Here is a 24,053-nt window from a genome sequence, read left to right as displayed (position 1 = left end):
CCACGGGATTCTCCAGGCAAGAATACTGGAGTGGGTTGCCATGCCCTCCTCCAGGGGATCTTCCCAACCCAGGGATCGAACCCAGGTCTTCTGCATTGCAGGCGGATTCTTTACCATCTGAGCCACCGGGGAAGCCCAACTAGACATTATAATCCAGGGCAACTTGTGCAATTAAGAGTTAAGTTCATGATGTTCTGGAGCATAGCATGTACCCCATAAGAGGGATGCTGCATATAGGGGTCTGCTGAAGCTATCCGGGTGAGCTGATAATGAAATCCAAAGGACAGCTCTATTGAGAGATAGGAATATTTTTTTCATGTTCCTAAGCAGCATCATGATTCAGAAGAGAAAGCACATTGTGTTTTAGAAAACTGTAAACTGTCTTTGCACCTCCAATGCTGACCATTATCTCCAAGCTTGTTTCATAATCTCTTAAATGCAAATAATAATACCTGGCCTATTTCATGAGATCATTAAGAGGATCAACTGAGATAAAGCATTTGAAAGTGCATCATAAACTGTAAAGTACTACTTGGCTGGATATTGTCCATTTAAAAAATAATTACTTGGGCACCTACCATAGATAATAACTCAGTGTGTCAGGAGTCTATCGAGGGTACTCTTCCTCTTCCCAAGCCCTATACATCATGGCCTTATCTAGACTGTAGGTATTTTTGTTGTTGTTGTTGTGTTAGTTAAGTTTTATTGGGGGCAAAATAAGGACTGTAGGCTGGGAGATGGCCCCTCAGATGGCTCTGAGAAATTGCTCCAAAGATGCAGGGTGGTGAGAGGTCAGTATATATATTTGGTTTTGGTGAAGAAAGAATATATATAGTCAAGCACATATTTTTCCAGAAGCTTTCTGCTAGTCTGGTGAAACCTTTCTGCTAGTCACAAGTAACAGTTGTCACCGTGAAGGATTGAAGTGCTTTTCTAGATATGAAGAGGTATAAAAATTAGGCTCATAAAATCAGCTCCTAAAAACATCTATCTGAAAACCCATTCTGCCAGCTTTTCCCTGAGCACAGAGTGCCTCATTTTTGCTCTCCACCTTGAACATTTTCCAGGGGATGTTGAAAATCAGCAGTTGCCCCAGCTCAAGATTTAATTCTTATAGAGGTAGGTGGCAATTTGTAGTTGATAGGGCCCCCTCACGGTTACAAATTTGACCATACTTTGGGAGGCATTTCATGACCATTTCATCCCATGGAGCAAGGAACTCACTCTTAGGTCTGGTGAAGATGTTGCTGATAGGCCATTCAGTGTACTGTTACTATCAACAGTAACCAAAGGGCTGGACCAATCTGTCTTACCCAGTCTCTTACAGTCTAGGAAAAATTTCCTCTTGTTTGTATCCTTTCATATCTAGAGTAATTACAATTATCGATTGCATCCAGAACTATGTATTTGATCAACTTCTCCAAGTTGCCTAGTTATTGTTATTTTGTTGGAGGTTCAGTCACACATTTGGTAATCCAGGAAACAACAATCTCATAAAATAGGCAAAGTGCAAATAACATAGCTAGCAGTATTATTAAAGTTATATGTAAGAATTAGGCCAAAAATTTCTGTTAGGTGTGGGAAGCCCCTGGTGGTTCAGTGGTAAAGAATCTGCCTGCAATGTAGGAAACATGGGTTCAATCCCTGGATCAGGAAGATCCCCTGGAGAAGGAAATGGCAACTCACTCCACTCCAGTATTCTTGCCTGGGAAATCCTATGGACAGAGGAACCTAGCAGCCTAAAGTCCATCAGGTCTCATGAGTTTGACATGACTTAGCAACTAAACCACCACCACCATTCCATTAGGTGTAGTTCAGTATATTCTCAGGTTGTCTGAATTAGTCTATTTTGTACCAATCTTTATCTTTCAAAGAAATTATATATTTACATTGTATGAATTAAAAGATAGAAAACTGAGACCCAGAAAGGCTGGGAGGCTCTAATGTCAGCAAGTGGCTAAGGCCAGACAGAGTCAATTAAACTCCAGCTGCCTTGATTTTCATCATACCCCCCAATTTCTCTACTTGCTCCTTCTCAGCCTTGTGACATCTGGTTTTCCTCTGTTTATAACTTGACCGCTTACCCAATGAGATCTGGCCTTTTCTGGAGGCCAGAAGGACTGCTTTCCCCCACTTCCTTCTCTTCACCATCACAAAGTGAGCACTTGTTTGGGTATCCAGAAGAATCAGGTAATAAATATAGAAAAACAAATTAAGTCAAAAGCTCATAATTTCATCTTTGATAAGGAGGCGAAAAAATGGATTCACTGGGAACCCATGAAGAATGCAAAAAGCATTTTCCAATTAATTCAATTCAATACGTAATTCCAAAATGCTGACTCTGCTCAAGTCACTGTGCTAGATTCTCTCTAAGGTACAAAGTCTGCCTTTCAGGCAATTAAAATAATGAGGATGAGGAAAGCGGGAAGGAGGAGGAGCAGACACACTGTCTAATAATCAGACTCTTTCTGAATTACATCACTGATCGGGTTAACTTTCGGCTGCTTTCTCTTTTTGGGCACTCTAGAGCTGGGCTGTATTTTCTTTCATTTCTCGTTTAAAAATCATGTGGGAGTTTTAAAATTCTCATTTAAAAATCAAGTGACTCTAGGCAAATTAAACCCAAACTTTCATTTGAAGTTACGTGTTATTGATGTCCCAGATGACTCAATGCGAGAGGCAGTAAAGTGCAATGGTTAAGAATTTAGGCAAACCAAAAATGTACTTTTGGAACTGTTCACAAGTGGTAGAATCTTATATTCCTTACTTGACTTAGGATATTGTGGGTATTAGGAGGATTAAATTGATGTAAAGTAGTCATTCTAAACCAAGAATAATTTTGTGCCATGGAAGACATTTTTTAATGAGTGGTGACAATTTTGGTTGTCACAATTAGGAGTGGGTAATGCTACTGGAGTCTAGTGAAATCCAGGGATATCATTTTAGTTTACCTTTTACAATGCACAGGATAGTCCAGCACAGCATAGACTTGTCTGCCTTAAAATTATCAGTAGTGCTAAAGTCAGGAAACCTTGGCTTAAACACTGTTATGACATATTAGAATGTATACATGAGGTGGTAATAAACACTACCTATATGTGATACTTATGTAAAGTATCACAACTTCCAAAAGGATCTGTACTCATGAAAAATCTCATATTAATGAAGAAAAATTACATCTTGTGGGTAATAAAGTGATAAGACACATATCCAGAGGATTTACAAACTTGGAGCTATAAATTACAATAATAATTAAAATTGACCAAAAAAGGTATAACAATTAACCTCCTAATACACCTATAAATAGATTTAAAGTATAAGGCAAAAAAAGAAAATCTATAAAACTGTTAGAAAAGAAGAACTGAGGGGGATGGAAAAAGATATTCCATGCAAATGGAAATCAAAAGAAAGCTGGAGTAGTAGTACTCATATAAGATAAAATGTTGTTGTTGTTTAGTCACTAAGTCAAGTCCAACTCTTGCAACCTCAAGGGCTAACCTTCCAGGTTCCTCTGCCCAGTGGATTTTCCAGGCAAGAATACTGGAATGGGTTGCCATTCAGTACTATCTCCAGGGGATAGTCCTGACCAAGGGATCAAACGCATGTCTCCTGCATTGGCAGGCAGATTCTTTACCACTGAGTCACCAAGGAAACCTAAGGCAAAATAGACCAGGATAAAGACTGTTGGAACCCTCTTGCACTGATGGTCAGAATATAAATTGATAAAGCAACTATGGAGAACAGTATGGAGGCTCCTTAAAAAAAATAGAACTACCATATGATCCAGCAATCCCACTACTGGCTACTGGACATAAACCCTGGGTTTATGGGGGTTTGATCCCTGGGTTGGGAAGAGACCCTGGAGGAGGGCATGGCAACCCACTCCAGTATTCTTCCCTGGAGAACCCATGGAAAGAAGAGCCTGGTGGGTTACAGTACATAGGGTTGCAAAGAGTCAGACATGACTGAAGCGGCTTAGGAGACATGCACACATGCACCCAACCTAAACTTCCCAGGGGGCTCAGAGCAAAGAATCCACCTGCCAAGCAGGAGATGCAGGTTCAATTCCTGGGTCAGGAAGATCCCCTGGAGAGGGACATGTTAATCTGTTCCAATGTTCTTGCCTGGAAAATCCCGTGGAGAGAGGAGCCTGGTGGGCTACAGTCCAGGGGGTCACAAAAGAGTTGGACATGACTTAGTGACTAAAGAACAACAAAAACAACACGGGAGCACCTGTTAACAGACATACAAGGAGATATACAAGGAGACATACAAGGAGATATACAAGGAGACATACAAGGAGACATACAAGGAGACCTACAAGGAGATATTGACAGTAACACAATAATAGCGGGGGACTTCAACACCCTACGTACATAAATGGACAGATCATCCAGGCAGAACCCAATAAGGAAATGCAAGGCTTAAGTGATGAATTAAACCAGATTAACTTAATTGATATTTATAGAACATTCCATCTGAAAGCAGTGGAATATTCATTCTTTTTAAGTGCACATGGAGCATTCTCAAGAATAGATCACATGCTAGGCCACAAAGCAAGCGTCAGTAAACTTACAAAGATTGAATCATATAAAGCAGGGGTCCCCAACCCCCAGGCTGAGGACTAGTACTGGTCTGTGGCCTGTTAGGAAGTGGACCACACAGTAGGAAGTGAGTGGCAGACAAGTGAGTGAAGCTTCATCTGCCATTCCCCATTGCTTTCCATCATTCACATTACCACCTGAACCATGCCCACCCCCCCACCTGCCCTGTCCATGGAAAAACTGTCTTCCACAAAACCAGCCCCTGGGGCCAAAAAGGTTGGGGACCACTGGTATAAAGCACTTTTTCCATTCACAATACTATGAGATTAGAAATCAACTACAAGATTTGTGCAAAAAAAAAAAAAAAAACACAAACACATCAAGGCTAAACAATATGCTACTAAACAACCAATGGATCACTGAAGAAATCAAAGAGGAAATAAAACAAAATACCTAGAGACAAAAGAAAGTGAAAACACAATGATCCAAACCCTGTGGGATGCAGCAAAACAATTTTAAGAGAGAAGTTTATAGTGACACAAGCTTAGCTCAGGAAATAAGAAAAATCTCAAATAAACAACTTAACCTTATACCTAAAGCAGCTAGAGAAAGAAGAACAAACAAAACCCAAAGTTTGTAGAAGGGAAGAAATCATAAAGATCAGAGCAGAAATATTGAATAAATGAAATGGAGACAAAGAAAACATAGAAAAGATCAATAAAACTAAAGGCTGGTTCTTTGACAAAATAAACACAATTTATAAATCTTTATCCAGATTCATCATGAGAAAAAGGAAGAGGGCCCAAATTAATAAAATTAGCTATGAAAAAGGAGAAGTTACAACCAATACCATGGAAATATTAGAGACCATAAAAGACTACTACAAGCAATTATATGCTGATAAAATGGACAACCTAGCAGATATGGACAAATTCTTAGAAAGAAATCTTATAATGCTTAGAAATCTCATAAAGCTAAACCAGGAAGAAATAAAAAAAATGAATAGATGAATTACAAATACTGAAATTGAATCTGTGATTTAAAAGCTCTCAACAAACAAAAGCCCAGCACCAAATGACTTCACAGGCAAATTCTACTGCACATTTAGAGAAGAGATAACATCTACCTTCTGAAACTCCTCCAAAAAATTTCAGAGGAAAGAACACTCCCAAATTCATTTTATGAGGCAACCATCATCTTGATACCAAAATCAGAAAAAGATACCACACAAAAAGACCAGAAATAAACCCATGCACCTATGGTCAATTAATCTATGACAAAGGTGGCAAGAATATACAATGGAGAAAACACAGTTTCTTCAATAAGTGGTGCTGGGAAAACTGGACAGCAGCACGTAAAAGAATGAAATTAGAATATTGTATATCACACACACAAATAAACTAAAAATGGATTAAAGGCCTAACTGTAAGACTAGATACTATAAAATTTGTAGAGGAAAACATAGCTAGAGCACTCTTTGACATAAATTACAGCAATACCTTTTTGAATCCATCCCCTATAGTCATAGAAATTAAAAAAAAGTAAACAAACAGGATCTAATTAAACATAGAAGCTTTTGCACATCAAAGAAAACCATAAACAAAATAAAAAGACAACCTACAGAATGGGAGAAAATATTTACAAAGACAAACAATCCAACCAAAAACTGGGCAAAGGATCTAAACAGACATTTCTCCAAAGAAGATGTACAGATAGCCAAAAGGCAAACAAAAAATGCTCACCATTGTTAATGATATTAGAGAAATGTAAATCAAAATTACAATGAAGTATCATGCCATACCAGTCAGAATGGTCAGCATCAAAAAGTCTAAACAATAGAGAGGGTATGGGAAAAAGGGAACCATCCTATACTGTTGCTGGGAATGTATATTTGTACAGTCCTTATGGAGAACAATAAGAAGGTTCCCTAAAAAACTAAAAATAGAGCTATATATAATCCTGCAATTCCACTCCTGGGTGGATATCTGGGGAAAACCAATTTGAAATAATACATGCACTTTGATATTCACTGCGGCACTGTTTACAAAAGCCAAGACATGGAAGCAACATAAGTATCCATCAACTGATGAATGGGTATGAAAGATGGAATATATATATATATATATACATACATATATATGTATATAAGGGAACATTACTCATCCATAAAACAAATGAAATAATGCCATTTGTAGCTACATGGATGAACCTAGAGATTATCATACTAAGTGAAGTAAGCCAGCCATAGATAGACAAATATCATATGATATAGGTTATATGTGGAATCTTAAAAGACTGATAAAAGTTACTTACATACAAAAAGAATCAGACTCATGGATATAGCAAACAAATTTATGGTTATCAAGGGGAAAGGGAGAGAAGGATAAAATAAGAGTTTTTGATTAACATCTACACACTACTATATATGAAATAGATAACCAACAAGGACCTACTGTATAGCACAGGGAACTCTACTCAATATTTTATAATAATCTATAACAGAAAAGAATCTGAAAAAATATATGCATGTATACCTGAATCACACTGCTGTATTCTTTAAACTAACACAACTGTAAACCAATTGTGTTCAGTTGTGTCTGACTCTTTGCAACGCTATGGACTACAGCCCACTAGGCTCCTCTGTCTATGTGATTTTCCTGGCAAGAATACTGCGTTGCCATTTCCTGGTCCAGGATATCTTCTCAATTCAGGGAAAGAACCCATGTCTCCTGCTTCTCCTGCATTGCAGGTAGATTCTTTTCTACTGAGCCACCAGGGAAACCCACTATACTTCAATTTAAAGAAAAGAACAATTGCAGGATATTTTGAAAAGGGTAGTGAAATAAACAGATCATATTAATAATGTGTAATCTGATCTTAGGTAAGGAGGGCAAAACAATGGAGTTTATTGATACTAAAGACTTGCTGATAGATATTTAACTGCATTGTTTAGCCAGGAACCAAAGCTGTATCTGGAACATAGTTGGGCTCAATAAATATTTGTTGACTAGATAGATAGATGTCACAGTTGTGTAGAACTTATCTAATCATCAGTTTTCATATTCTCTTTACTAAAGAACAGCATCTAAGTCATCAGGTTTGAGCAGAAGTCACTGGTAACATTCCTGTTGCTTGCTGCCAGTCCTGTGAGCTCCTTGTGGCAGGGTCGTGTATTATTCATCTAAGTATTCTAGGGATCAGCAAGTCCTGGCACATCTGGGGCTTGGTTCAAGTCTGTTAAGCTTTTTATCCTTTTTTTGTTGTTGTTGGACCCCTCTGTCTTCGTTCACCACCTGCTTGACTGATCCTCTTGGAGACACAGTCACCTCTTTGCTGACTGTAATCCAGCAAGAGTTGATGGGTCTTTTCATTTTCCTCTCTCGTCACCCCTGACTTTCCTTGACTCTTCTCTGTCACTCTGTACCCTACTTTCAGGAGGAGGGGGTGTCTTTTTTCTGTCAGTCTTTTGATGCTGAGTTGAATTGATGCTTCTCTTCCCTGAAAATGGGCACTGTGGTGCAGTGAAAGAAGCAATGGGTGCTTGAGACCTTACTTTATTATTGGATGTGTGACCTTGTATGAGTCACTTAATTTTTCTGAGGCTAAATTTCTTCTTGTCAAATAAAAATGAAAATAATAATAATAACTGCTAACATTTCAAAGGATCAATCGAGACAATGCATATGAAAGTGTTTTATAAACTCTGGACTACTCTTACAATTATTTGTAAATACTTTAATAAGACATGTTTTCACCCTACAAATTTATTAATTATGTAATACTTAGAGTTTATGAATAGAACTACATTTTATTCTAAATTTTTCTCATTAATATAAAATTTTGCCAGTGGAAAGTTTGAAATACAAACAATCACATCATTGGTCAAGAAGGCATTCATTTGTGGGAAGCTCGCTAACCAGGGCTGTTTATATCAGGAGGTTTAAGAGGCCAAGAATCAGACATGCATCATCCATCTCACTGAAACCAAGAAAAACAGAGCTTATAAAATTAAAATCCTACATGTAGATAGTGGTTAAAACAGTGAAAACTATTCGTTGTGTCCTTAAATTAAGTGCATATCTCCATCTGTGGAGCCTATGGAGATCCGTATTTTAAGCCACAACTTATGAAGATGTAAAGAACCTCATCCTTAGTCAGAAGGAGGGATTTCAGAAGAAATGACAGTGAATCAGCAATCTTTGTACACCTTCTGCCTCTTTGAATTCATAATACATAACAGGGAATCAATCTAAGTAAATACAATGCTGTGTGTTGACTTTCAGTGATGCAATCTTATAGCCAGAAAAGAAATATTCTCAGGAAGACTGAAGGAGGAAGACTTCCTCTTTAGTTGTGCACGCTTCCCTCAAGCCCATGAAACTCTGGAAAATGCTAGGTTCCAATGGACTCATCTATTAATAATAGGAGAGGGTACTGATTTTATTGTCTCTCCTTCTGATACAGCTTTTCATTTCTTTCTCCTCAACGGCTCCTTTTTATGCCTTCAAATGTTCCCAGGTATTTCTCAGAGTGAAAAATCCTCATTTGACTCTCCTGCCTCTTCCAGTTATTGTCTTAACTCCTTGTTATTAACAAGATTTTCAAATGAATGATTTGAAAATGGATGATTTATACCATCACTCTTTGTGCATGTATGCTAAGTTGCTTCAGTCGTGTCCAACTCTTCGCGACCCGAGGAACTGTAGCCCTCCAGGCTCCCCTGACCACGGGATTCTCCAGCCAAGAATACTGGAGTGGGTTGCCAGGCCCACTTCCAGGGAGTCTTCCTGACCCAGGGATCAAACCCTCATCTCTTTTGCCTCTTGCACTGGGAAGGGGCGTTCTTTACAACTAGGAAGCCCACCATTACCCTTTGCTTTTTCATTCCTCAGGATCTGGGTTCATTCCTTGTGGTTTAGTTGCTAAGTTGTGTCTGACTCTTTTCAACCCCATGGACTATAGCCTTCCACGTTCCTTTGTCCATGGGATTTCCTCAGGCCAAAATAATGGAATGGGTTGCCATTTCTTTCTGCAAGGGATCCTTCCCATTCAGGGATTGAACCCACATCTCCTGCATTAGCAGCCGGGTTCTTTACCACTGAGCCACCAGGGGAAGCCCGAACTGTGCTGCTAAAACTATAGTCCATCATCCAGACAGTCAGTCCTGTTCTTCAGTTTCCGACCTGGTGACCTCAGCAGCACTGTACACTACTGATCTTTTTTTTTTTTTTTTAAAGACAATCCTCTTTTCCCTGATTTCTCTGGGGTTCCTTTATAACAATTCTGTCTCTGATGTCAAGTAGACCTAGGTTAAAACTCTAGCTGGGAAAAAGAACGTGGATTAAAGGAGCAGATGTCTATAAAATGCTTAGGATAACATAGCACATTGTAAAGGATCATGAAATGTCGGATTTTATAATGAATAATATTATAAGAGTTTATCTAAAATTGAATTTTTCTTGATGCATCTAAATCTTTTTGATTTTCTTATCTAAGTGAGTGATGCTGCTACCTTCGACTCTCCTTTTCCATTGTTCTCATCAAATCAGTGTCAAGGTCCTGCTGGTGACTTTTTCAAGATGCCTCTTACATTTGTCCTTCTCTTCAATCCCTACCTGCATGACCCTGAAATATATTTTTCTTTCCATTACTATATGCAATACATAACATCTTTCAGAATGTAACAATTAGTCAATCAGTCAGGGATTTACAGATGTTTTAAAATAAAGAACCCTATTTTGAGAACAAAACAGCATGTGGAGAAGCCTAGCAGACATTTCTGGGGACCTGGATACTCAAGAACCTCCTCCTCCTTGTGGCTCTTCACCCAATCTGCAGGCCCAGGGCCCAGGGACATAGCAGCTTTTCTTACTCACACAGATGCATTCCAGTCAGAAGGCATTCATTCATTCAAGTCAAGATTCAACATTCTCTTCACAGTTCATAGGGTTACATTGCCTCACAGCTATGAGGCTTTCTATGTGAGTGATAGACTCTGCACTGGGTTTCAGCAGGCCTGGGTTGCAGAGCAGGTCTTCTGGGCTGAGAGTTCTGGGCCTGTCTTTCTTGTCTCCAAAATGAAGGATTTGGACACAGTCAACCTTTATGCCTATTCTACATGTGAAATGCTATTATTCTTCTGAGATCTGAAGCTGATAGACATATTCTTGATCTTATCATTAAAACTGTATCATGTAAAATCCAGAATAATAGAAGGCATGCAAATATCATTTGGGCATGACTGCTGTTTCAGTCATTTCAAGGAAATCTGAGATAACCTTAATATTTTGTTATTTATTATAAAGAGTAAATCTATGTGAATTAAATATGTGTGTGTGTGTGTGTGTGTGTGTGTGTAGCTGACGTTTCTCTTCAAACAGAACATTTGAATGGACCCATATCCATTTATACATGTGGAGAATGTGCAGCAGTCTCACAGTGACTTTAAAAGGCACTGCAATCATGCTTTGGAAACAAACTGCGGTTATTACATGCACAGCCTGAAATGTCTCATCAACAGATTATTGTTAGTGATGGGGAATTCCAGGCTGGCGGGTGGGAGAGAACAGGCTGGGAATGCTTTCATATAGCCCCCAGGTTGCCAGGCTGGCTGTGGCTGAAAGAATCCTTTGTTCTTTGTCCAGGCTTAGCAAGCCCTTGGGGACTTCTGGTGATGGGAGGTAGGGGATCAGGGCAATGTGAGTCCAGCTCTGCATGGCACCCACAAGGCAGCAGGGCAGGGCAGTTAGGAGCCCAGCCTCCGGCACAGGACTGAGGGCGTGGGCCCCAGCTTCAAACATGACCAGCCTTGTGAGCGTGATCAAGTTGTTCATCTTTTTTATGTCTAATAAAAAGGCAGTAATAAGAATTCATACCTTACAGGGCTGCTGTAAGGGGTTGATAACAAAATGCTTAGCACCAAGTACTGAACACATTGAAGTCACAACAAATATCAGGCAACATCTGCTTTTGCAAAGGAGGAAGAGAGGTTCAAGGTCCCATGGCGGGTTAGTGGCCGCTCCAGTGCTAAAAGGGTACCACTACTGGCTCCCCGTCCTCTTTCTAGCTCTTCCTAGTTCTTTGGAATTATCTGCCCTTACCACAATAGCTCCTCAGATCCTGAGTGGAAGAAGATGAGAAGGCGATGGTTCCCCTAATTTCTTCCCTGCTTTCCCCTTTCTAAATGTCCCTTATATCTATGCTTCTCTTTCTATTCTCTTATCACTCTCAGTATTTACATTTCATTTACATTTGGTATTTCATCAAAGGATGAAATTAGTTGTCCAATTAGTTGTTAGCAATTATTGAATGCTCATAGTTCGATAAATAGAAGTTTAAAAAGCGTTTCCTTTAGTTTTTAAAGAAAATATAATTGTGTGAAAGGGCTGTCTTTGACTTCACTGTCTCTTGCCTTGATCACAACCACTAATAATACCAAAAGAAGAAGTTACTTGCTGCATTGGGGCACAAGTCCTACACCCCTCATCAGGACAGCACAGGGTCAGATGGAGCAGACGTCACCTTGCATTGTGTCTGGGGCTCTCCTGCTCTGCACCTTGCCTATCACTCCTGGGTCAGTGCCTACTGATTCCACTTTGGTTTCTTTCCTTTTCAATAATAAACAATAAAAACAAAGTAAATAATCAGCAAGTCTTAAGAAAAAAGAATCAATCAAAACAGGTAGCAATTAAAAATACCTCTGGTTGTTTCCAAGCCTTAATCCATTGTACATATTTTTGACTCCCCCTCCTAAATATAGGAACTGCCTTTTATTGAATGCTCACAAGTTTGGCACATGACTTGCCCAGTGTCACCTGATCGGTAGGAAGCATAACCAGAATTCAAATCAACTTAGCCTGAGGCTAAAGCCTAGATTTCTGGGTTTTCCTCTCACTTGCTTTGAAAAGTAGACACCCATCCATTGCTAAAGATTTAGTTCAGCTGGGTCTAATTTTTAAAAATTGGAAACAATACAGATGTTTATTAGTTTGGGACTGGTTAAATAAGTAAGGATAGATCTATACACTGGGATAATATACACATATATTAAATAAAGATGAAAATTAAAGTTCATTGACATGGAAAAAATGAGAGATAACTGAGTGAAAAAGTTTGCAAATCAGCACATCCAGCGCATTACAAAGTCTTACTTTTGTGGATATCCCTGTTTCCCTCCCATATTTATGATAAATCTCTACCCAGAGAAAAAGTCTAGAAGGATATTCAATAACATGTTTAACAATATGATTATTCTGTGTTACGGGCTGAATATCTGTGTTTTCCCATCATTCATCGTAACCCCCAGTGTGATGGGACCAGTGGGAGGTGATTAGGGCTTGATAAGGTCATGAGGGTGGGGCTGATGGAATTAGTGTGCTTTTATAGAAAGAGACACCAGAGCCTTTTCTCTGTCTAAATACATCCATGGCACAGTGAGATGGCAGTGCTGTTTGGATGTTTCTTTCTCTCATCTAACCTTGAGGTGTACAAAGGCCAGGGGACTGTTGATCTGTCTTTACAGGCCCAGGTACTGTGACGGGGTTAGCACCCTACACACTTTTCCAGTGAAGAAAAAGAATAAGTAATGTCACACATGCTTATTCCTGAGCTACCTCTGCCTATTCTGATGTGGTTGAATTCTGTCCCCAGTAAAGGGAGGAGTGGAGGTGAGAGTTGGGAGGTTTCTTTTTGTCCAAGGAGAGAAGTAATTACAGAGTAACTGGTAGCCATGTTCCAAGAGACAGCACAGTGGGAGGGAAATAGGAACAACACAACTTTAATTCATGAGCTTTCCGACAAGTCTTCATGCTTAGCCTCAGTCACTGTCTCCTTCTCACGGGGCTCCCAGCTGTGGCTGGTGAATCCCTCCAGCTCGGCCTTCCGCACCACTTCCCTCAGCCTCACTCAAGCACGATGGTTGGAGCTTTTATTACTTTGTTTTTATCAGTGACAGAAAATAATAAAACTATCCAAAACACTGACATCTGTCCAGGTGTTACTACCCACACCAACTATTCTCATGCAGCAGATTGCTCTCTTCTCCACTTCAAGGCATTTAGGCCCAGGAATTGTTACTATTGGTACTAGTCAACCACACTTCATTCCTTCATGTCTGCACACCTGCATTTTAAAAACCCATATTATTTGTACGCTCTGGGTCTACTCTTCATAACTATAAACAAGACACCTTTCAAATGGGCAGCTTATTTAAAGCTTTACTCTTTATTTCAACCTCACTTACTATCGGAAGCCTGCAGCTCATAGATAGGCCTTCCCTTAAAGGATTTTTCTCCAAAGATTGAATTATCGAAATTGCTAACACATTGTATACTAATGCCTGCACCCGATGAATAAGACTCACGGCCACTTTCTTAGCAGCTGCCCAAAGTATTCAAATTATTTTTCTTCATGTGTCTAGAAGAATCTCGTTTTCTGACTCTAATTTTAATAAATGAAAATAATCCTCTCCTAATTGATTCTATTAAATGTCTTTTAATCAGAAGCATTTTCACTAGAATTTTTACTTCCAACAAGATTACTCCAACAACTGTTGACATATAACTGCCTTACCACCTAAAATGAGCAGCTTCGCTGTAACTCTCTCAGGTTTTATTCTAGTACTTGAATTTAACTTTATAACACAAAACCTAAAATTTAATTCCCCTTTGTGTGTTAGTCATTCAGTCGTATATGACTCTTTGAGACCCCCCTAGACAGTAGCCCATCAGGCTTCTTTGTCCATGGGATTGTCTGGGCAAGAATATTGGAGTGAGTTGCCACTCCCTTCTCCAGGGGATCTTCCCTACCCAGGGATCAAACCCAGATCTACAGCATTGTAGGTTTCTTTACCGACTGAGTCCCCAGGGAAGCACCTGCATGAATTTTCCAACCTCTTCAGATTTTTCCAGTTATCACTCACTGCCTGTCACCATCCATCCACCTTTCAGCAAGCCAAAAATCAGCATCATTATTATCACACTTAATTTGGCTAGAAAAATGTATTACCAAAGCCTACTTCTTATCTTCAAATAAAAACTTCCACATTAATTTCAAAACATAAAGTTTTAATTTTCTCCTTTTCCCTTATTACACTAATGTTAAACTTACATCTACTTAATTTCCATGAGTAATCTCCATAACAACAAAATTACTAAAAAATAAAGATCAACCACCAACCACCACTCATCATAGCTATATCTGCAGCTATTCCTATAGTATCTTCACTAAAAATCCAGCATCTCCAGTATCATAAATTACTCAGTCTCCTGTGCCATAAAAGTCAAGTACAATGCAATCTCATTGTTTTTTATAACTCACAGATCTACTGAAACTTCTATTAATAAGCCCAAAAGAAGCATTCCTAAAACAACAATAATAGAAACTCAAACGTCAGGGTATTCTTTTAGTAGCTATAGCTGTGGTACAACAAGAAGTCACCAATATTCCCTCTCTTTCTGAGCTTTCTGACAACTGACAGTTGAAAAGTCAAGAGGCCTTGAGAAACAGGGCTTTAGGAAGAATACTAAGTTTAGAGCTCTCCACCCATCTATCTATGCTCCTGATTATCCATCTGTGACTCCATCCATCCATGCAACAACCTATCTATCCATCCTTCCATCTACCCAACCCTCTTTAACAAATATTTATTGAGAATATACTATGGACTCTCAGGAGGGATACAGAGGTGAATAAAGTAGAAATCAGAGAAATCTGGGCTGATGTCATAACTCAGTCACTTAATACAACTGTGTTACCTTGTAAAGTTTTGTGTTCTTTCGAGCTTCTGTCTTCATCTGTAAATTTGGGATTCTAACTCTGCTTCACGGTGAACAAGATTAGAAGAAATACTGGACTTATATAGAAAACAGCCCAGTGGCAAGAGCATCATAGGTACCCCACAAACAGTAGTTTCGGCGACTCTGTGTCTCCCCAAAGACTCCTGCCTCCCATCTGACTGTCACACAGGACAGCACTTCTGCACAATCGTCACCCAAGGCAGTGACAAGGTCTTCTCCGACAACGTGTGCCTGGGCATGCAGCTGAGGCCTGGTGAGAGCTGGGGGCACGCGTCAGGCTTACCGGTCCCTGAAGAGCAGGAGCTCCTTCCCCAGCATCGTCACGGCATCGAAGGATAAGTTGGAGTCACAGAGGTCGGGGATGGACGGATTATGAGGGGGGCCATGGGGCGCAGTGGGCTTCCCTGGGAATGCTCTCCGAGGTCCTAGGATTCAAAGTGACTTGGTCAAAATGGTACCAGGAATGAAGTCTATACACTTCTGCTCCAGGGACCCACTTCCAGTGCATATTACAAGGTCACAAACAGTGTGGTTGTTGATGACATGAGGACCTGGCTTTGAATCCTGGCTTCATTAGTTGCTGACTCTTATGCTGGTGGTTCAGTCGCTAAGTCATGTCTGACCATGGAAACCCCATGGACTGTAGCCTGCTAGGCTCCTCGGTCCATGGGATTCTCCAGGCAAGAATACTGGAGTGGGTTGCCATTTCCTTCTCCAGGGGATCTTCCTGACCCAGGAGTCGAAGCGAGGTCACCTGCATTGCAGGCAGATTCTTTACCAACTGAGCTATGAGGAAAGACTTGTGTGATTCAGATAAATAATTCAATCTCTCTAAGCCTCCATTTCCTCATAGTAAAATGGGGAAAGGCAATAAAGGTACCTACCTCAGAAGGTTTCTGTGAGAATTAAATAATGCCTGAAAAGCACTTTTAGCGGAGTGCTTGACACATAATAAAAGTTCCCAAAAATGGCAGCTATTATTTTATTATTATGCAAATTTCTTTGATAGCTATGGGTGTTTGAAATTAGCAGTCTATTTTGAAAAATTCCTCTTTTTTTTTTTTTTTGGTTATTAAGTATTTTTGCTTTCAATAAGATTATATCTTTCTTGTGTGTTTTCTTATTTTTGAACAGCTGCTTCTGGGTGTCCTGCCCTGTGCATAAGCTTTTTCTTAGGTGTCCAGGAGAGGCTGAGCAAATTCTTGGGGCCCTGAAGTACCATGGAGATGTTACCATTTAAAGGCATCTTCTAATAGATCCTGTTGGAACACAGGACCCAGCCCTTGGGGGAAATGTTATTGAGTTTTCATCTCCTGTTCTGTTCCTTAGGACTGTCTGCCAACTACAGAGGACTGATCTGGCGCTGCCTAAGCCACTGCTCCTGGCAGGTCCCTGTGCTGAATTGAGTCTTGTTACCATAGCTGGGGATCAGGGAAGGAGTGAGGCCAGGGAGTGAGGTGGGTAAGACCCGGGTGGAGAAGGGTCAGCAATAGAATGAAGATCAGAGGTTGGGGTGAGGCTTTGGGAAAAGATCAGAAAGTGGAAACTGGTCGAATCAGAAATACATTGCCATTTTTTGAACACTTACTAATCCTCCAAGCACTCTGCTGAAGCTCAGGGTGGTCAGCAGTAGGTGAGGCTTGTGCCTCTCGGCGTTATAAAACCATGTTTCTGTATTTCATTCACTTGCGGAAAAACGGCCTTGTCAAAATATAAACTTCCTCTCCTGGCTGAGGAACAGTGGCTGTCAGAATGGTGGTGACGCTTCAGGGCACAAAGACCCATAAAGGGTAGGCACAGATCTGGAGTGGGTTCCTCTTGGGGACCACAGGAGAACAGCATGACTACCCACTCTGGTATTCTTATCTGGAGAATTCCGTGGACAGAAGCCGCTGTCCATGGGGTCACAAAGAGTCGGACATGACTTAGTGCCTGAGCACGCATTCCCTGATGGCCGCAGGAAGGGTTTTACACTGGAGCCCTAGCTTGTCATATGGAGAGATTCGCAGGTTGTTTTTTTTTTCTCTGTCACTCAAGAGAGAAGCAGAACTGGCATAGATCCCACTCTGAAGGGAAATAGCTGGCTGAACAATTCTTGGGATGAAATTTGTCTTTTATGTGCTTCAAGTGAGATCTGCCTGCAGCTGTGTGTACCTACGTCTAAACAACAGATGAACTGGCCAGATGCGGGAAGGCAGGAGGAGCTGGGTTCTACAGGCTCTTCTCTAGGCTGAGCGAAGAGCAGGAGTGCCTGCAAGTAAACACTGAATGAGCAGGTTCTGAGGCTTATGGGAAAGGCAGCTTCTTAGATTCTCCAGCTTTTTTACCCATCAAACAAACAAAATGTCAAGGTCTAGTGATGTTTCAAGATTTCTTCTCACGGATGAATGGACTTGACTTTCTGTTCAGGAAAATGGGATATAGAGTTCCTCATAATTCTTTATCACCTTAAAAAAATGCTAACATTTCAGATAATTTTGGATATTTTGGGATATAGTCTTTGAGCCTCAGCTTTCTCAACTATAAAATGCAGAAAACATTTTATATCCCTCAGGCTAGTGATGAGGATGATCTGTGATGACTCATATGAACATGATTTGTAAACTGCAGATCGGCTATATGACTAAATGGTACAGTTATTACCATCAACATTACTATTTTTAGGAAGATAAGGTCCATTCCCTTCTCGAGAGGATCTTCCTGATCCAGGGATCAAACCTGGATTTCCCGCATTGCAGGCAGACTCTTTACTGTCTGAGCCACCAGGAAAGCCCCGAGATAAGATCACTTATTTGCAAATGGATAAACACTATATATATATATGAACTATAAAAAAATCCATCCTTTTCCAATATCTAACCCCTGATCAACACTCAAAATACACACAAATGATTGTATTTGCTATAGCCATCGAGGGACCAATATGCTCTGGAAGAAAGATGTAAAATTTAAATATTCATCTTACAAAAGAAAGCAATACTTATATGTGGTAAATAAGTTTTTCCTAAGAGGGGATAGTTGGGGCTGTGGTTTCTAGCTTAATCTTCACCTATGTAGGTTAATGGCTGGCAGAGTACACTTTGCCACGAGAACAAATGCCTGTCATTTTCAGGGTCTGTACTCAAAACAGTGTAGTTATTGTACCATACAGTGCCTGGATCCCCTTCACGTCGTCCTTGGGGAGATGGAACCCATAGGGATTCTGATACTTATAAGTTGGGTACATCAGTGCTGACGGGTCTGTGGAATGGGCCAGGCCCAGTGCATGGCCAAACTCATGAGCAGCAACGGTGAATAAATTGAAACCTAGATGATATGAGAGAGGAAAAGACAGTATCAACACAGAGTTTTCTTTTCACTATTTCCTGTCTTCACAGGAGATTTTATGCCAAATCATAGTTTATTCATTTTCTTTTCAGAACTGGTTATTAAAATGTTGGTAGGGTGTTCTGGCACTTAGCTTTGCTGACTTTAGCCTAGTTCTTCCCCCCTTGGCGAGGAGCGGCTTCAGGTAGGGGACGATGGAAATGTAAATCCATTTATTTTGTTTATGGTCAGTGGTGCTCCGTAAAGAAGGGCTTCAGCACTAACAGTGGCAGCAATACCTAGATTTAGTCCATGCATGCTTTACTGGCTCCCTGTCTGCTCTCTTTTATCCACCCATGTTTCATACTGGAGAATTCCAGATGACATGCATGATATTCTAGAAATTTTAACCCATCCCCATTGCACTTCTCAGTAAAGTACTAATTCTTCTCAGGTCATTTCTGAACGTAGCCTATTTCCAAGTACAAGTAAACAAAAAATACTACGTAGTTGAAGAAAAATGCTGTGTGTTGAGTAGGGGATTGCTGTTTCTCGAAATTATACCCTGTGAACCAGAGAGCAGACAAATCTACAGCACAATTGAGGGTGGATCTTTTCCCTTATGGTGTTCCCTTTTGGATTTTTGGCTTACTTGTTTTTCCTAGCCAGCCCCCCTAGTTAAAGGGTGGCTTGGGACGTTGAACCTCAAGGTTTCATGATGGAGGCCCAGAAGAAGGTACAATATTTTCCAGGTTATGGTGAATTGTGCATATATACCATTCGTTCCCATAGTCCACTTCTCAGCATTGTCGAAATGTGTATCTCCTCCCAGGCCTTCTCCAGGTGCAAATGCATGGGCTAGAGTCCCTCGAGGCCCATCAAATGGATAGGAATCCCCGTGATCTAGACATATGGGGCAGAATGCCAACAGGATTTAGTCCTTCTAGCAAATTTTGAGGGGTACATGATATCACAGGGAATGGACAACTTTTTGAATAGCATTGGTATTTCTCATACAAATAGATTTACTTTTCAATATTCATTTTTTAATAAGAGGAATCTCACATACCAATGAGTGACCGATTAAAATAATAAAAGCGATATTTTGTGTTTTAAAGATAGTGAGCATTAAAAATTTTTTAAATGTTCTTTTGTTATTGCATTTGTTGCACTGTCTGTCAATTGGCACAAGGCCTACTGTAGACTATGAACAAGCTGCAGATTCCAAAAGGAGAAAGGCAGATGGTTATTCAGCCACCATCTTATCCACTCACTGGACTGTGAACGTGTTGGCAGAGTGATTTCAATGTATTATTTAGGGGGTGGCAGTGAGGGAGGGACAAATTAGGAGTTTGGGATTAACGTATACACATTTCTATGTATAAAATAGGTAACTGACAATGAACTACTGTATAGCACAGGGAACTATACTCAACATTTTTGAGTATAGTATGGTGTAATAACCTATAAGGGAAAAAAATCTGAAAAAGAACATATATATATATATATATGAATTACTTTGCTGTACAACTAAAACTAACACAACATTGTATATCAAATATATGTCAAAAAAATTGCTAACAAAAAACAAAACAAAAATACGATCTGGCTAAGACAGTGATAGTAAATTGGACAAGCATGTGCTTTCTGTTTGTATGCTGCTACTGCTGCTGCTAAGTTGCTTCAGTTGTGTCTGACTCTGTGCGACCCCATAGACGGCAACCCACAGGCTCCCCCGTCCCTGGGATTCTTCAGGCAAGAACACTGGAGTGGGTTGCCATTTTCTTCTCCAATGCATGAAAGTGAAAAGTGAAAGTGAAGTTGCTCCGTCATGTCTGAGTCTTTGCGACCCCATGGACTGCAGCCTACCAGGCTCCTCCGTCCATGGGATTTTCCAGGCAAGAGTACTGGAGTGGGGTGCCATTCCCTTCTCCAGACAGTGTGAGCCAATTAATCAGAGTGCGATTACATTAAAACCTGCCCCATACTTTCTGTAACACACTGCATTATGGAAAAATGAGAGGCTGGCCACCCATTCTCTGCTAATAGGCCAGCCTGTGGCAGTAAAAAAATAAAATACAATAAAAAATGACAAAGCAGAAGCTATTCAGAAAACCCAATTCAAGGTAAACTAATGTTGTAACTGCTGCCTTTAAACACCCCACAGTGACTGACTGCCCCACGATGCACATGTGCGGAGCCCAACACCTCCCACAAGGACATGGACTGGGCCATGCATGGGAGCCCTGGGCAGCTGCCATCTTTCCCACCCCTGCATCAGCTCCACCTGACTCAGGCATCCCCACACTTAACACATCTTCCACAAGGTAAAGATGCATTCAGAACAAGTCTAGTTCTTATTTTGCTTAGTGTGTAGTTTGGAAACACTTCTGATTTTTAAGTGTTAAAAATGAGTTGTAGAGCCCAATATATTTTAAGGACATGTCAAAAAAAGGAAAGAAAATTTCTCTGTAATTTTATTATACTTTCATGCATAAAACTCCTGAAAGCAACGGACATATTTATAAAATTACAGCTTTTAAAGCTTAATTAGTATGTGTATTTACTTAAAAGTTCATTACAAAATAATAGAAAAGGAGGAAGAATAAAATGAGGGATATTATACAATACATTTCATAGATTTTCAGGATTTTGGTGGGAATACCTTGTTTTATTTAAACCCAACAAAACAAAGTTCTGGTGTGCCATTCCCCAAGTTTCAGGGCAGTGTTGTTTAATCAGTACATGCCCTGAAGTCCTGGTTAAATGGCAGCAGAGTGCCAAGTCCACTTGTTTTAGGGAACACAGCACCAGCTTGAAAGATTGAGAGCCAGATGTTAGCTCCATCGCGCCTAAAGCTGCCCCAAGCCGCACCGCCCTGCCGCTTCCCTGGGGGTGGGTGGCCTTGACCCTGCGGGAGGAGCGAGACCCACCGTGGGCCAGTCACCCCAGGGCCACCTCTCAAGGGCTCCAGCTCAGGACTTACTTGATCCTCTCTCCCAGCTTCTATACATGTCTCTCCCCAGTGACATCAGATTAAAATTAAGATAAAGACTTTAAAGAGGACACTTAGAAAGGTTATCTGTGAAGGGAGAGGCGGGGATGCTCACCTTGACTCAGAAAGCTGAGAGGGTAAAGACTTAAGCGGCCTTTCCTTCATTTACTACTAGACCTGTTTCTCTGAAACAGGGGCGAGTGAGGGACGGAGTGTGCAGGCTGGCGGCAGGCCTGGCAACTCCACCAAGAGGCGTCTGAAGCGTGGGCCAGACAGCAGCGGCAGCCGCCCTCCTAACCGTGCTGCCCGGGAAAGTTGCAGGAGCTCTGCGGGACTGACCCTCAGAGAGGATCCAGAGGGGCAGGTCCTCGGCTAATATGAAGGGGAGTGATGGACACCATCATGGGGCTGGGGTGAGGTCAGAGGGCCTCCCAGCCATAGAGAAGCTAAGCCTGACAGAACTTGTCCCTGACGGGGCAATGCCGCAGCGAAATGGGTTATTTTCTAGTCTGTTCTGTAGCTCAGCCATGTGGAGAACTCCCCAGATCTGTTTTCTGACTAAATAAAGGTCGTGACTTTGCCACGATCTCGGCCTCTGCCCTTCACAGCTCTGAGAAGGAGCGTGCTGGTCACATGGATTAAACATTGTATGAGGAAAAGTACTGAAATATTTTTCCTCTGGAGTAATAGACAAAATCCAGGAAGCACCACAGTACCTCCGGTTTCAAAAGAGATCATAATGTCTGCTTCGCCCGCATTGACTCTGACAAAGTTCAGAGGGACGGCGCTGCTCCAGGCCCTCAGGGCCATCTCCATGGCTCTGTCCACCTCCGCAGGGGTCATGGAAGGGGTGTACTTGGATATTCTGTCAATACAGAAGCAACACGTTTTCCTTTTAACAAGTGCTCCTAAGTGAAGAAAGTGAGAGTTATGTCAAGTTCATATTGAAAATAAAAATAGTGATAAAAATAGTGACCATAAATCTACAATTTAGAGATTTTTCTCCAAAATAATAATTCTTATTTTGCTTTCATCTTTATTACATTACTGAAACATGCTAACTTAAGAAAAATGAAGGGTGAAATGAAAAATTTGAGATTTCTGATGCTGAAACAGTTTGACTTTTGTTGTTATTATACATCACTAATAGGAAAGAATAATACCTGTGTAACTTTATGAGTAGCTAGAAGTCTGTTTTTCCTAAAGCGGTTTTAATTGAGAAGGAATCTTTTTCCCCTAAAGAGACCAAAATTTTTCAATTGTAAAAAAGTAAAGACAAAGAGTTTTGAGGTTTTGCAAATTCTTATTCAAAGACAAGCAGGTTTTCCCCAGGGCCATGGGGGAATGTTTTTTCTTAAAATAATGTACATCTTAAAAGAGGAAGTGCTAGCTTGTCACAAGGATGCTCACTTGGGCTGAAAAAGGCTCAAGTCTTTCTTTCATCAAGTCCTCCTCTGACAATGACACTGGAAGGCATAAAAGTATAGAGCATTTTGGATACAGTGGGTAGAGACGGTGTTTTTCTAGGATGTGCCACTTTGGAACCCAGGGGCTGGGGATTCTAAGCTGCCATAAGGGAAGGGTGGAAGAAAGGAACCGCAACCTGGGACCTTGGGCTCAGGTTGAATAGTGCGGGCAGAGTTAGAAGCCAATTCTGTAAATGTCCACCTTGAGAGCCAGACACATAGTCTACTTTTGCCAGGTCCTAGTCCTGGCTCTTGGACATAGTAGGTGCTTAGCAAACACTTGCTAAATGGATGAACTAATGAATAAAAGCTAGTGTTTTTTAGGGCCTACTTGGTTGTTCTCAAAGTTTAGGACCTGTGGTAACAACTCAGAAAGCTTGTTAAACACACAAGCGCGATCAAGAAATCTGCATTTTAACAAGGGTCCCAGGCTATTCTGATGCAAGCGGTGCAGTCTCAGCCACAAATCAACAGCGGTTGTCCCAGAGGCCCCAGAGGAAGGGACCATGTCCCACAGAGAGGAAGGGAAATAGCCAAACCCAGGAACTAAGAGGGAAGGAATAAGATCTCTCACTCCAGGAACTGGGCCCAAGAGGAGGGAGCTAGAGTGTCTAGAGGGGGAACCAGGACTCTTAAAGGGACCAGTTTAGCGTTTTCCGAATTTGCCACTCCCACAGCATAATATGAACCTGTGATTTGTCGTGGCTCTGTATAGTTAGCATCCCCCAATTCTCTCATATTGAAGATAAGTTATCCATCCCCCACATAGCAGCCTGTGTGTGTTGGGCTGGAGAAAACAGGCATGGAGAAGGGATGGACCAGAAAGGAAGAGCATGTGGACAGAGGTCCTTGCCCAGAGGGTCTAGAGATCGATATAGCAGCAGTGATGACAGCCGACGTTCTGGGAACACACGCTATGGGCTGGACCCGGTTCCAGGCACTTTTC

At 40.9% G+C, this 24,053-nt stretch overlaps 1 protein-coding gene across 1 annotated transcript in view; it reads right to left on the bottom strand.

Annotated features, from left to right (window-relative positions):
- Window positions 1-24,053, bottom strand: part of MMP20 (matrix metallopeptidase 20) — a 61,381-nt gene that overhangs the window by 26,946 nt on the left and 10,382 nt on the right. The window contains exons 3-6 of the mRNA XM_069555076.1: window positions 22,358-22,506; window positions 19,424-19,549; window positions 18,485-18,646; window positions 15,624-15,765 (exon numbers count right to left, since the gene is read on the bottom strand). Coding sequence (XP_069411177.1) covers window positions 15,624-15,765; window positions 18,485-18,646; window positions 19,424-19,549; window positions 22,358-22,506 — 579 coding nt within the window. The remainder of the gene's footprint in view (window positions 1-15,623; window positions 15,766-18,484; window positions 18,647-19,423; window positions 19,550-22,357; window positions 22,507-24,053) is intronic.

The sequence above is a fragment of the Ovis canadensis genome, chromosome 15 (genome assembly GCF_042477335.2).
Source record: "Ovis canadensis isolate MfBH-ARS-UI-01 breed Bighorn chromosome 15, ARS-UI_OviCan_v2, whole genome shotgun sequence".
NCBI lineage: Eukaryota > Metazoa > Chordata > Mammalia > Artiodactyla > Bovidae > Ovis > Ovis canadensis.
Note: the sequence above shows the minus strand (reverse complement) of the source record. Positions and strands in the feature narration are given on the sequence as shown.